We start from the raw sequence: 13,867 nt of genomic DNA on the forward strand, positions 1-13,867 counted from the left end.
ACAAAAACTGTGGGAAATATAATCTTGGACAGCTCAGTTGTTGCAATGAAGCACAGCATCTGTTTCTGTGCAACAGCACATGCACGCCATGGACACAGATTAACTTGTGCACAATGATACTCACCTGTCTACACACATACACGTAAGTGTGGAGAAAGTAGGCACCTTTCACCACACAACCGATCAGTCGCCAGTCACACCTCAAATGAGCAGCTCTAAAACTGCGGACAGATCGAACACACAGACCTGCGCACACACCTCTCTCTCTCTCTCTCTCACACACACACACACACACACACACAAACTCATACCCAGCTGGAAGCAAACACACAAGAACATTAATATATTCCCCTATGCACAAACGCACATGGTGCAGAGAAAGTGCAAACCACAGCAGCTGGGTTGTGTGTATGCCTGTGTGTGTGTCAGTGTATTATAAGTCAAGGACACATTTGCCGCTGAATGAACAGGTATGCTATGCTTCATCCTTGCAAACAACGCACACAAGTACTTAGATGGGCACATCAGTGCACACACCCATACACGGGGAAATAGCTAAAGGTAATTCATACACAGAAACATGTAAAGAAACAACTTCTCAACCAAAGCATCTTTAAGTTAAAGTTTTTCTCATGTCCAACACATACAGCAGATTCATATAAAGAGAATGAAAAAAGGACGAGACAGAAAAGTAGAGGAAAGAATGAGGAGAATGAGGGATGACATGCATGTAAAAGGAGAGGAGAGGACAGGATAGAAATCTTTATATGAAAGCAATAAGAAGCATATAAAAGGACGGAGAAACAAAATAGGACAGAAGACAAAGCTTATAGCGAGAGGAGGAAAGCACAGGACAGATCGCTGCTTCACAGACAACACATGAAAAGGGAGAGAGAGGAGAAGTGGGGGCTGATGAGAGGAAGAGGTGGTGGAAGAGAAAGAGTGAGAGGAGTGGGGGGTTTTCTCTACTTACAGAATCTCCAGATCGCGTAGCGCTCGGAAAGCTCCATCTTCGATGCAGCTGATGTGGTTGCTGTCCAGTTGCCTGCAGCAAGCACACAACCACACACAAAAGGACAAACACACACACACACAGAGATGAGAGAGAGAGATGGGAGAGAGTCAGGCACAAGTCTGCAAGGTCTCCTCAGCTGGGGGAGGGACTAACAAAAGACGAGTGTGTGTGCCTGTGCGGGGGTGTGCGAGGTGATATCCCAGTAGTGGGCTTCAGGTAGCAGGTAGGAGACTCTGGTGCAAACTGTCTCTCCCACACACTCACACACTCTAGGGATACCCGGTCCAGACGACAGCACACAAGCTAAGGTTAAGTCTCTCACCTCAGCACTGATATGGCCAACCCTGAGGAAAAGAGGAGAGGAAAAGGAGAGTGTGAGAGAGGAGACCGGTGCACTGAAGTGGCCTGCTTGGCGTCAGCCTATCTCCTCCCTCCCCTTCCGCACGCCCAGCACACACTGACCACCAGGAAAGAGAGGGATGAGAGAGGTAGACACAGTGAAGAAGAGAGTGAGCGAGCCGTAGCTACTAAAGCCCACCCTGCTTGTCTGTTCTGTAAATATTAATTGCATTTTCTCCTCTCCCGTCCTCCTCCTCCTCCTCCTCCTCTTTCCCATGTCCTTTTTGATTCTTTTTTTGCTCTCTCTGTAGTGAAAGAGGGAGTAATTTCATTACATTAGGCCAGCCAATCCATTAAGGGCCTTTTACCGGCTCTGTCAGTGAAACAATTTCATTAAAAGGAAAGCCTCCGTAAATCAACCTACAGTCACGACTCTGTCTCTCTTTCCCATTCTTCCTTCCTTCCTCTCTCTACCCTCCTCCCAGGCACGCTCGTCGTCTCGTTCACCGGACTGCCAGATGCACCCTGCACCCCTCCATCATCCATCCTTTGCTTTTACTTTAATTTGCTCAGCTCTAGGTATTCAACCCCCACTCGATGCTGCTATCCATCCATCCCTCCATCCATGAACCCAACAACCCCAAAACCACCACTGCTGTCTCTCCCCCCCCCTCTTCTTCTGCAGATTCAGACAGATTGCAGATAGAAAGATCCAAAGGGCAGACATTTAAAACTATCATCTTTTCTATTCTGTTTTGTTGATTCGGCCAGGAAGGATGAGTGGCATTTAGCCGCTCGGACAAGTCATGTGCTCACACACATATACGAAGGAAAGCAAGTTACGAAACATTCAAACACACACACAAAGGAAAAGTCCACAAACACAAATATCCTCGTGGACATACTAAAGCACACACAGAGCATGGCTAGTTAGTCTGCTTTCCAGACACTAGAAGATAACAGCATTAGCACTCTACCTTAATCTTCTCCTCTTTGTCCCCTTCCCCACCTCATTTCCCTTCATCCCTAACCCTTTTTAACTTCTATCACCTCCTCATTTGTTTCTCCCTCCTTTCCAAGCACCCATTTTTCCCATTTTCATGTTTTCTCCCTCTCTTTCATAATCCATTTTCCTCCCCTACTAGTGCCGCCTCATCTCCTCCTCCTTCTCTTCTCACACTCCATCTATCCATTGCTAATCCATGTCTTCTTTTTTCCTTTATGAATCTATTCTTTATTTCTCCACATAGCCTGAGTGTCTGCTGGGCACACTGCAGCACCTGTTGTATCAATCATGCCAGCTTTTTACTGAGAGGAAGGTATTTTTCAAAACAGGGTTTACTCAGTAGAGCAACACAAATTACATCAGGACTTCTGGAGCAACATATTATTTGGTTTGTTTTATATGTGCATGTTTGTGTGTGTGAGAAGAATCTGAGCGCTATGTAAGCTCCCAGTGTCTGAAAACCGCATCATGTACTGTAGGACCATTTCAAGAAGCAGCCGGTTAAACATGAGGCCTTACTGCAGTGGCTTCAGACAAGATAACTGTGAAACTTTATTAGATAACAGTGAACAGTGTCATCTTAGTTATTTGAACTTTAGAAAAAGCACTCTCTCCTCAAACTAGCAAAGAGCTTTCAAACCAAACTGCAAAATGACACACTGAAAAGAAAAACCCTAACTAAAAACTAAGCCAAAAAAAAACTGTGATTGTGCTTGTTTGAATTTGAATATGGTACATTTTTCTGCACACTGGAAGAAGCCCTGATGTGCATGACAGGTTCATGGAAAGCAGTTCCCACTGCAGTACAGCAAAGCACATTTTTCATGATGTTGACCAGCTGCTGGTGGTTAACGGTTGGCATGAGTTCAGTTTGGGCTCAAGACAGTAAATATCGAACGACTGTGTGCCCACAGGCCAGGTTTGCCTTGCAACATAATAATTTTTGGCCCTCCAACGGCTTATGGAGGTTGAAAAGATGTTTTGATCTGCTTTGATGCAATGCAGTAATATTTTAGAGGTGATTTAGAGATAAATTGTTTACTGCTTTGCCATGCTACACTTGAATGATTGAACATGGGATCATTAGGATCATCAGTTCATCAGTTTGGAGCTGTTGTTTAAGAGAAAGAACAGTCTGACAGAGCTTTGCACTCGTGTTAAATGCTGCGTTTTTAATCTACAGTAAGACTCTTTAATTTTGGCCATTGCTGGAAGGCAGCCTTGAGTGTGAACATCTGTTAAATCACTGTACTCTACAATATAGCCTGTCTGGAGATCATACAACATATGGCTGTGCCATGTTGGTGTTTTATGTAATTAAAATACTTGTTGCTTTTAGGATAGCAAACTGGCGCACACTCTAATCAGCCATATGAAGATGCATGGCACTGCCAAAGTTGATTAAATGTATTAACGTCCTTTTTTAGTACAGAACATTTAACAGAACAGAAAATTAAATGTATGCTAAGGTTGTGCATTTCCAGAGAACAAAGAGTTCTATTAAACTTTGTCTCATTTTATTGATCCATGTTATTTTATTTGTACCGGTAATACAACCCAGTATTGTGAATATACTGAACAGTTTCATACAATGTCTAACATTCAATGCTATTGCACAAAGTTGTATGTCATTTGTGTAGCAAGGCAGAAAATAAGGGTGAGTGTGTAGACATTGGACTTTCATCCAAGAGACTGAGTTTCAAGTGGCACAATCACTGTTCTTTTATTAAAACATAACCAACTGTGGACGCTACCCACCCAAATATCCATGACCTTCTGCTTATGCTAACCATGAGCCTTTAGTTACCTAAAACTAAAAGCAGCAGATCTGAAAACACACAGGCATGTTTTTTGGAACTGTTGGCAAAATACTGACAAACAAATGCCCTTGTTGCTTAGGTGAAAACTTGGGCTGGATTAAAAATGGCAGAAAAGAAGACCTCCACATTTTTATTCATTCAGTGATTCGATGTGAGGCCAGGGAATTCAGACATGTGGAGAAATGTCTTCTACTTTTCATGTAACTCTACAGGATTGTGCGCCTGATAATTCTGAGAACATATCATCACTGTGCTCCAGAAACCTCAAAGCTGTAATTTTCCCAGAATTGAGAATAACTGGTGGATTCATATTGGCGGCCATGCACTTCATCTACCGTCCTCATCCACAGTAAACGATTCTATCATCTGTGATATAACTGGATTCCTCTCACAGCTTTGTTCACCAAGCACCCTGATTAGCGGTGACATGATTGGTATCAATCTGGGATGAGAGTGTACTTTGTGTGTCCCTGTGAGTGTGTGTTCTCTCTTTTGTACCATCATGTTGCGTTCATAGTCCTTGTGTGTGCTGCTTTCCTGTGTTCAGATCACAGATGTTTATTACAGGGGAACAGAACAGAGGATGTGAAAACTTTAATTTACTTCTATATAATTAGTTGGTATGTTTAAGCATGTCTATCACAAGGCCTATTGGTGGATTCAATGCTTCCCTCTGCTATCATCTGGAGCGGAGGGGAGTGTATACACACACACACACATAAACACACACAGCAGCCCTGCCACTCCATGAATCCATCAGAGAGCAACAACTACTGACTGAATGAATAATTAATAAAAGGACAGAGGAAGGAAGATACATTTGCTGGGTTTCCATCCAATGCATGTCAACAAATAATGGTTTGTCAAATCTAAAAGAATTATTTAAACAGCATAGTTTCTGGTGCAGAACATGTTGCTAAAGAAATTACACAATGAATAGTGAGAGAGACATACTGGAAACAGTGATGCACTTTGGCTATTTTTATTACTACACAACTCCAATAGATCAGTTTTTACTGAATGTTTTGGTCAAATGTGGCCACTGTGAAGCAGATTACAACAGAAATAACACATTTAAAAATGAATGAAACTCTCTTATCAAGTGTGTCATGCATCTTAAAATTAAACAGATTTAATGTAACAAAAGTCTGTATTAAATTTGTTTGACAATTATGTTGATATTACTCTTTCAGTGACTGCAGGAGCCAACTGCAGGAGAGTTAAATTGCCTATCCATGTATACTTGCATTGATTTGAGCCACATTAATGCATGTCAGTGATCTAATGTGGAACTTCTTTTGCTAAGACTATGATCTCTTCTTCTTACATGTTCCTGATCGACAGGAGTTAAACTTAAAAGAAAGTTTACAGCTGCAAAACATTTGGTGACAAACACATCACTTAAAATAATATTTGCTTCTGCACATTTGCATTTGCTTTATATGTAATGCTATGTCAGTCACATCTGACCAACACCGGCTCCCACTTTCTGTTGTTTGTCTATCAAGTGAACCAATTACTTTGTATCTTGCCATTACTGGTCTGCACATTTAAATGAAAACACACCAAGAAACATGAGCAAGGCACACATGAGCAAACTACAAAAGGCCCTGGAGTGAATGAGGTGAAGAGAAAAACTGACAAAAGGCATGAAAATGGGAAAATGAAGAACAGAAGAAGACAGGAGGCAGCATATCTGTGGAAATGATTTAAAAAGAGGTACGTGGGACTGGTTGGTGGAAAAAACACAAGAAAGGCCAAAGGAATGAAGACATGCAGCAAGACACTCGGGTAAAAATAAACATTAGGCAAATGAAGGAAATTTAAATATATGGTAAAATGGAGACCAAAGAGTTGTAGAGCAGGAGGAGGTTGTAAAGTAAAGAAGTCAGGACAAAATATAGATGGAAAGAAAAACTAACAGACTGAAGAACATAAGGGCTGAGGGATGTGGGTGAACTAAGGATGGATGTGGCACAAAGCATTAAGGGCTGATGAATGAATTCCCCTTCTCTCTGTCTTTCTCTCTCTCTCTCTCTCTGCCATTAACACTCTTTAAATAGTGCTTGTATACCTCCCTCCTTCCCTCCGAACATATTTGTATAAATGAGGTAATCAATGCAGGTTTGCTGTGCTGTTGATTCATCTCCAAGAATAAATGTTAGGTAAACCTGCAGTGCTGCAGATATCAGATCGATGCTGGGCGGGTGGACATCTGTGATGGCTGCCACTGCATGCAGCCATAATGCAATAAATGAGGATTTGTACAATACAGGATAGGCTTTGACTTGCAAATGAGGAGCCTGCTTTTAGTGATGTTCAAGGGTAGTGGAAGTCATGTCATGTTTTTCATGTAAGTCCACCTCTGTTGACTTTGTTCCTGACTGAGATGGGTACATCCAGCCAAGGACACACCGAGTGGTTTTCCATTCAATTATTTTTGGCATATCAAATTAGACAAACTGAATATAAAGATATATTCTCTTGATTTTTTTTAGCATATCTGTAACTCTGTTCGTAAGGAAAATGAACAAACAGTGGAAAAAAATGGAAACATGTCAGATGTTGTAGTTAAAAAGAGGCAAACCTGATGAAAAGTACAATTGTTAAATGAATGTTACAGTTCGTACAAAGCTATTGACATTGTCTCTCTCCTGTCCTGGCTGGTCATGACCTTTAATGAATTAGCCACATCCTGCCATTAAAGGCAGTGTGTAGGGGGCTGGTGTCATGCAAAGAATGATGGCAATCTAAGTAAACCATTTCAGGAAGCTGGCTGTCAGGTCTTCATTCTTCTTCCCTGCCAGTCTTGCATATAAGTGCACGACAAAGTTTGGTCAGGGAAGAAAGGGCTCTGTGAAGTGTGGGCATCATCGTTCTCGGTGTCACCTTTTAAAACTCCCTCCAAAGGATGACCACTAATAATCTTTTTCACTCAAACACACATGCTTGATAGATACATGCCTGGCTCTTGGTGTCGTTTGCTGGACTTGTGGTAAACATAAAAACAACTGAAGGCAAGCATCTGCAGTGACAGAGACACACAACAGTGCAGGTCAGAAACGTGTGCACATGGCCGACACAATGTTCTCACCTCTCTCTAAGGCGCTGTAGCCATAATTCAAACAAACGGCCATCCTGCACTGCATTGTGGGTAGGGAAGCGTGAAGCGTGGAGGCGTTTTATGAGGGGGAAGAGAAAGGAGAGGATGACAGGAGGGAGAAAGGTAAAGAAGTAAAGCCATGAGCTGGGATCTTTTTGTTCTTGCACTGATTTACATTACAGTTGTATTGTTTGACAAAATTACATATTACATTTTCTGAACACATTATTCCAAAGCACTTGAAGGTACTATGAGTGTGTAGCTGTTGAGTATGGGTGGCCACAGTGGGAAAAATGAATTAAATTTTATCACAATAAAAGAAAGTGGGTAAGGGAGTGAGAAGGTGGGCAGCTGGAAAACAAGGTACAATATGAGGACGTGATGGCTGCGGATGATAAAAAGGCATGTCTGTGTGCGCACTGAGGTGTAATGTGAGGGTGTATGAAACAGCTGTACCTTATCTGATGTATCCATGCTTCTCTGTAATCCAGCTACTATATGGCTCCCAGCGTAAGTGACTCACATATGCTGTGGTTTAAGCGTGACCACTACATATACAGTAACACTGATCCCTGCTCTGTGAGCAGAAACCTTTACAGCAGCCAACTAGTCAGTACTGTAGTAGAATCTTTATATATGCTAGGCCTCAAAAATAAGCTTTCAGTAGCAATTTGACATATCATAATGTTTCAAATGTATCTGCATGTCAGAGGTAAACAGTTTTTGAAGATTATTGTACTTCTGTTGTTGCTGACTGCAGTAAGTTTCGTTTATAAAATGTGTGGGGTTGCAGTGCATCAGGCTGGTTGAGGCTGTCACTCACAGAAACGTATGCAAAAAAGAAGAAGCTTCTGTATGATGTGCCACCTGGACAGTTTTTATCACTTTTTAAATGGTTGCTAACTTTATTTTAATCTTATCTTTTATTTGATTTTTCATGTTTACATGAATATATTTAGCATTTTTTGCATCATTGCCTTTAAGGGTGTGAATTAATTGTTTGTTGTGTTCAAACCAGCTTGCCTCCAATGACCCCCTGAGGGATGAATACATTTGTATGGAATTTAATTAGTTATATGACACTTCTCATTTATAGTCCACAAGGGAATAAATGTTATTGTGGTTGAAAAACTTTGTTTTTATGTAGCCGAGTTTTAAAACACATTTTCCCCCCAGTTTCAAACAACTGAAGGGATGTGCCAAGCAGGACTGTCTCTGTGAAAGGGTTCATAACAGATGTGTTGGTATTAGCCGGTGTGGCCTTAGTGGCTGTCGGTCACAGTGAGACAGCAGCTCAGACAGTGTCAATGCAGGCGCAGCAGTACGGTCCATTTAAGACCTGCAGTAGTGTTATACTGTATACTAAAAAAAAAAAAAAAAAATGAAAACTGGCACGCGTCTGTTATAAGACTCACATCATTTAATCTTCTAACACTACTGGACCAAAGAGGCCATTATAGTTAGAATGATTTAAATACTCAGAAATTATTTAACTTCAGTGCACTGACCACTCCACACTTATTCATTCTTGTTGCTTTTAATTTTGTCTTGTGTTGGAGGTGGGGGTGCAAAGGGACAGTCAGTTTTCTGAGGATGGAGCACATTCTGTTTGGGAAAACTGAGAAATTCTATGGTGTCTTGTGTTTTAAGAGGGATCACATGTCTTTCATTCACAGCATGCTGCTGGGCGTTCACAGGAGTGGTTACCATGATGACTGTCCTGACAAGGCAAGACAAGACTGGACAGGACACGGCAAGACACAGGCAAAATTAGGTTAGAGAAAATATGATTAGATAAGATGGGATACAATACTGCATCTATAATATGACAGATAAAACCATAAAACACAGAATGCATTAGAGGAATTTTGGATTATGCTTTCTATTTATTTTAATTCTACAAGAATTTTGGACTATGCTTTCTATTTATTTTAATTCTACATTTAGCTTCATCCACTGTAGTTTGACTGATAGATTGGGTTTAGGGGAATGACAGAACCAGACACAAAGATACATGGTGTACACCTGTCTCTTTAGGTTTGCAAAAGACTATAGAAATCACACTGCCAAGTTCTTGGCCATTTCGGCAAAGCATTCGACAGGGTCAACAGGGTCAACAGGGTCCATGGGTCATGTGTTTTTAAATGGCACACAGTGTTATGGTAGCCACTGGGTAGCGTGAAAAGGAACAACCAAAAGAGAAGAGACCCTACCCTCTGAGAAACTGAGGCGGCCAGGTGGTGAGAGAGAGAGAGAGAGAGAGAGAGAGAGAGGAGAAAGTGAGAGTGAGATGGAGAGAGACAGGGTGAGAAGGAGACAGAGACATATAAGAAAATCAATGCTGTGTCCACCAGGGACAGAATGTCATGAAGGTTTCTTTTTTACTCTGTGTTATAATGGAGGGTTGGAGTTTTACAGCAGGAGTCACCTTGTCTAATGTAGGGAGGGATGTAGGGATGGAGGAAGGTGAAAAAAGAGGGAAAGGATGTCAGAGAAGAAGAAGGAGTGGAGGGAAGATGGAGAGAATGACATGGTGGAATGGAGAGAGAAATGGAGGGTGAGCAGAATAAAAGGAAACAATAGGGATTGATGAATTAAAAGATATAAAAAGGACCAAGAAGAAAAGATGAAGGAATGACAAAAGACTGACAGACAGATGAGAGGGTAAAAGAAACAAGAGGAAGAACAATAGATGGAGAGCGAGTGAAATTGGTGGACGGACAGAGGATAATGATTTGATGACAGATGAAGGGAGAGAACTAGACAAAGACAAAAGAACATGAAAAGTGATGCAGTTTGAAGGGGAGGAAAGGAGGAGTGAAGAGTGTAAGGAAGGAGCACTGACAAGAGGAGAAATTACAGACAGATGAGGAGAATTGGAAAGATGAGGAGAAGAAGGTGGTGCTGTACATGGAGTACATGCACTTCCCTCCACTCCTTCTTCTTCTCTGACATCCTTTCCCTCTTTTTTCACCTTCCTCCATCCCTCCAAAAGAGAGGAAGAAATGAATGATCTTAATATGTCAGAGATTCCTAATTTTGACAAGAAATTTTGACAAATGATTCAGTTTATAGGTCAAAGCAATTTAGGGCAAAACATTTTAACATGGGCAGACACTATTTTACCATAAAATGTGACTGATATGACTTTATAGCTTTGGGGGAAGCGAGGAGCCGGAATAGAACAGTGAGTCTGCTGTTAAAAAAAAAAAAAAAAAGTAAGAGGCACGGTGCAGCATTTTAGAGTTGATAGAATATGTCCAAAGTGCAAAGTCTGGAAACTCAGATTGAATTTCACCTTCTCTACAGAGGATCTGCACAGTGGCACAACTGGACAGGAGACTGTACTCAGCAGTATCCAGGTATAAATGTGTGTGGTAAATGAATGTGAGGCAGGGAATTGCTCTAAAAGACCTAGCATGCTCAGCAAAGCTTCCCTGAATAAAAGCAGATTAAATAGATTAATATCAACAGGTACTGTACGGTGCTGTAACACTGTGACCTGATGTGATATGTGATATGATCTGTGATGTAATGCGATCTGTAGTTGGTTCATGTTTTTTTCACTGTTGTGAAAAACTTGAATGGGTCTAAAGTCAAAGCTGTAAGGCGGTGCGTAGCGTTTAGTTTGGACTGTGTCCGGTGTGAAATAGGAAAGTGAATTATGATCAGACACCAACCTGCACTCAAAGGTTTGGAGTCCAGCCATGGGAGCTGACACTCACTCACTAATATACATACACATAGCAGTACAGAACATGGAGTACATGCACTTTAAGCTCCATTTAACCTAAGAATAATAGTCTCCTGTGGTCTTTGGCGGCCATATTGAACTTACATCACACTCGGGAGAGGAACATAGCCAGAAGAGCACATTTGCCTCCAGCCTAACCCTGAATCAGCGAGATTCATATTCATCAATTCACACATTGTTTAATAAAAAGGTGATAGAGAGATCTTACTAATTCAAGGACACATACTGTATGTTCCCTTTTTAAAGTGATAGATGGAAATAAACTGAAATAAACTCTAGTGGAGTGAAATGTGATGACTATGCCAACCCAGACCTGGGCCCAGAATTCCTAACGTGTTCTTTGTTGTCATTTTGTTGACAAGATGCTAGTTTAATGTACAGACAAGATACATAAAATACCATAAAGCTACCACTACAGTTGCACACACAGCTACCAAGGTGGGTCTGAACAAGCTGGATCCCAGTGCGAGGTTCATTTAGTTGGTATTCTGTAACGTTTAATCATGTCATATAATCCTCAGCAAACGGAGATTCCCCAGTTGCCAGGGAACCACAGATGTTCGAATTTCCAATTTCTGAGCACGTAAAAAATGTCTCAGTGATACTGGTTTAAAAGCTGAGGTTTATTCCTTTATTGAAACTCTAAACAGCAGCTAAGGAAACATTCACACTACTAAATCCATTTAGTAGCTGCTCGGGAGCTTTATTCATATTACATATCTTCTTTGGCATAATGAAATGAAACAAATTAGGATTTATTTTCATCTAGTCCAGTGGATAAATATGACAGATACAGTTGGCATGCAAATCAAATTTGACCCATCTTTGCATTACTGAGTGCAATGATGATTTATTCACTTCTAGTTTAAAATTCAATGAACTTTTTATCTTATTTTATTTAGCTAATGTACATGTAGTCTTTCCACACATGTCATAGGTTTAATAACATGTGCTTAATATTATTTGTTCACATTGCAATGACATACCCCTGAATATATTAAAAATACAATCATTCTCTCACCCTCACCGTATCACTCTCCCTTTCTCATTAAACCAAAGAATATTGTTTGTTTTCATTCTGTCAGTCAGCAGCTCTACTAGTGAAATAATATTTGGGGAGCATCCAGAAGGATGAGTTAATATCTTTTTGCATCTTGTAGTTATTATGTTCTGCTCCGTTTTTCCAGTCCATTTTTCCTTCTTTTCCTTTGTCATGTCAGTCATGACTAATAAAACACAACAGCAGTCTTTAATTTACACAGGGAAGATTTGTCGAGCAAATCATCTTTTTCCCTGCATTATCCAAATCTGAACTGTCTTACACGATCGCACTTACAAGCTATTCTATTCCTGTATTGAACCTCCTCACATTGATGACATTGTTTACCCCCAAACATCTTTCTAGTAGTTTCCTATGGAGCATCAGGCAGTGTAAGAATTGACCAGCCATTATTGATTGAAGCACTGATTAATCACCATACTGATCACACTATCGGTGATTAGAACATCATGAATAAATGACAGGGGGGTACTGAGCACTTTATATGAGGACGAAAACTTCTGGGACAGAGAGAGAGAAGAGGGAGAGATGGAGAAAAAAGATGAGGAGGGGGAGGAAGGAAAGGCCAGAACAGCCAGCAGTAGTAGAAAGCAGGATGCTAAAGAGGACGTGAAGAGGTGCAGGGCAATGGGAACAACAGATAAACCATGTGCAACTGGGAAATGTGCCAGGGAATTTCATTCATACAAGAAAATCCACTGCTTATGGCAAAAACTAAATTGATTTTAAATTGTTCTGATGCCATATCTACCAAGATGTCCTCAGATTCTGTGTGGTAACATCTAAATCTTCCAGCAAACACAGTAAATATGGTAGATTAAATTCATGCATTAGCCTACATAAAACTGTTCAGGCTCTTCACTGAAGATATATGATGTCTACACAATAAATGTTCAAATCCAGAATGGCACAGATGTTCTAGATGTGTTCGGTCTTATTTTACACATATTTCCACAAAATTCTGTGTGACATATGTGGTACAACATTTGCCTGCACAAAATGAACTTGTAATGATGGAACCAACTGCAGGTTTTAAGTTTGAGGGAATATTAGATAACATTCTGCAATCATATTTGAGATAAACCTTTTTCTTTAATAGAAAATGATAGAAATTAGGTTCAATAACACAGAAACAGATGGGAAACGATGGAGGTGCAAGAGGAAAGAAGGAGGAAGGAAACAAAGCTGAAGAAAAAATGGTAGTCATTGTGCTTACAGGTTCTTGACACTGGTGATTCCTCTGAAAGCTTTCCTCGGAACTGCCTGAATCTGGTTCTCACTGAGGTCTCTGGAGAGAGGCAAAGAAAAACAGAGAAAGTGAGAGACAGAAAGGGAGAGGCAGAAACAGAGAGAGAACGAGAGCACATATTAGTCGAGGTACTGTATTCCAACCACTCAAATATATGGATTCAAATGATAAATGAACAACAGAGATTTGATCTATGCCAAACACACACACACACACACACACACGCTGTGTTTTCATTCCTTGTGGGGACTTTACATTGACTTACATTCATTTCCTGTAGATCCATCCTAACCTTAACCATAGCCACTACTTGCCTAACACCTAACCCGGACCCTAACCTTAAACCATGTTGCCACCCTACAATTCAGTGATTTCCTTGTGTGGACCAGAGGCTGGTCCCCACAATGTGAGTGCGTTAACAGGTTTCGGTCCCCATAATGCAAGTAATACAAAGGCACACACACACACAGCCAATTACAGAACAAAGGCACAGAAGTAGAAAGAGATGGAGAGAGGGAAAG

At 40.9% G+C, this 13,867-nt stretch overlaps 1 protein-coding gene across 1 annotated transcript in view; it reads right to left on the reverse strand.

The window, feature by feature from the left end:
- The window catches only part of slit3 (slit homolog 3 (Drosophila)), a 241,060-nt gene that overhangs the window by 99,179 nt on the left and 128,014 nt on the right, over window positions 1-13,867 (reverse strand). The window contains exons 6-7 of the mRNA XM_020607480.1: window positions 13,314-13,385; window positions 974-1,045 (exon numbers count right to left, since the gene is read on the reverse strand). Coding sequence (XP_020463136.1) covers window positions 974-1,045; window positions 13,314-13,385 — 144 coding nt within the window. The remainder of the gene's footprint in view (window positions 1-973; window positions 1,046-13,313; window positions 13,386-13,867) is intronic.

Source organism: Monopterus albus, unplaced genomic scaffold (genome assembly GCF_001952655.1).
Source record: "Monopterus albus unplaced genomic scaffold, M_albus_1.0 scaffold86.1, whole genome shotgun sequence".
Taxonomy (NCBI): Eukaryota; Metazoa; Chordata; class Actinopteri; order Synbranchiformes; family Synbranchidae; genus Monopterus; species Monopterus albus.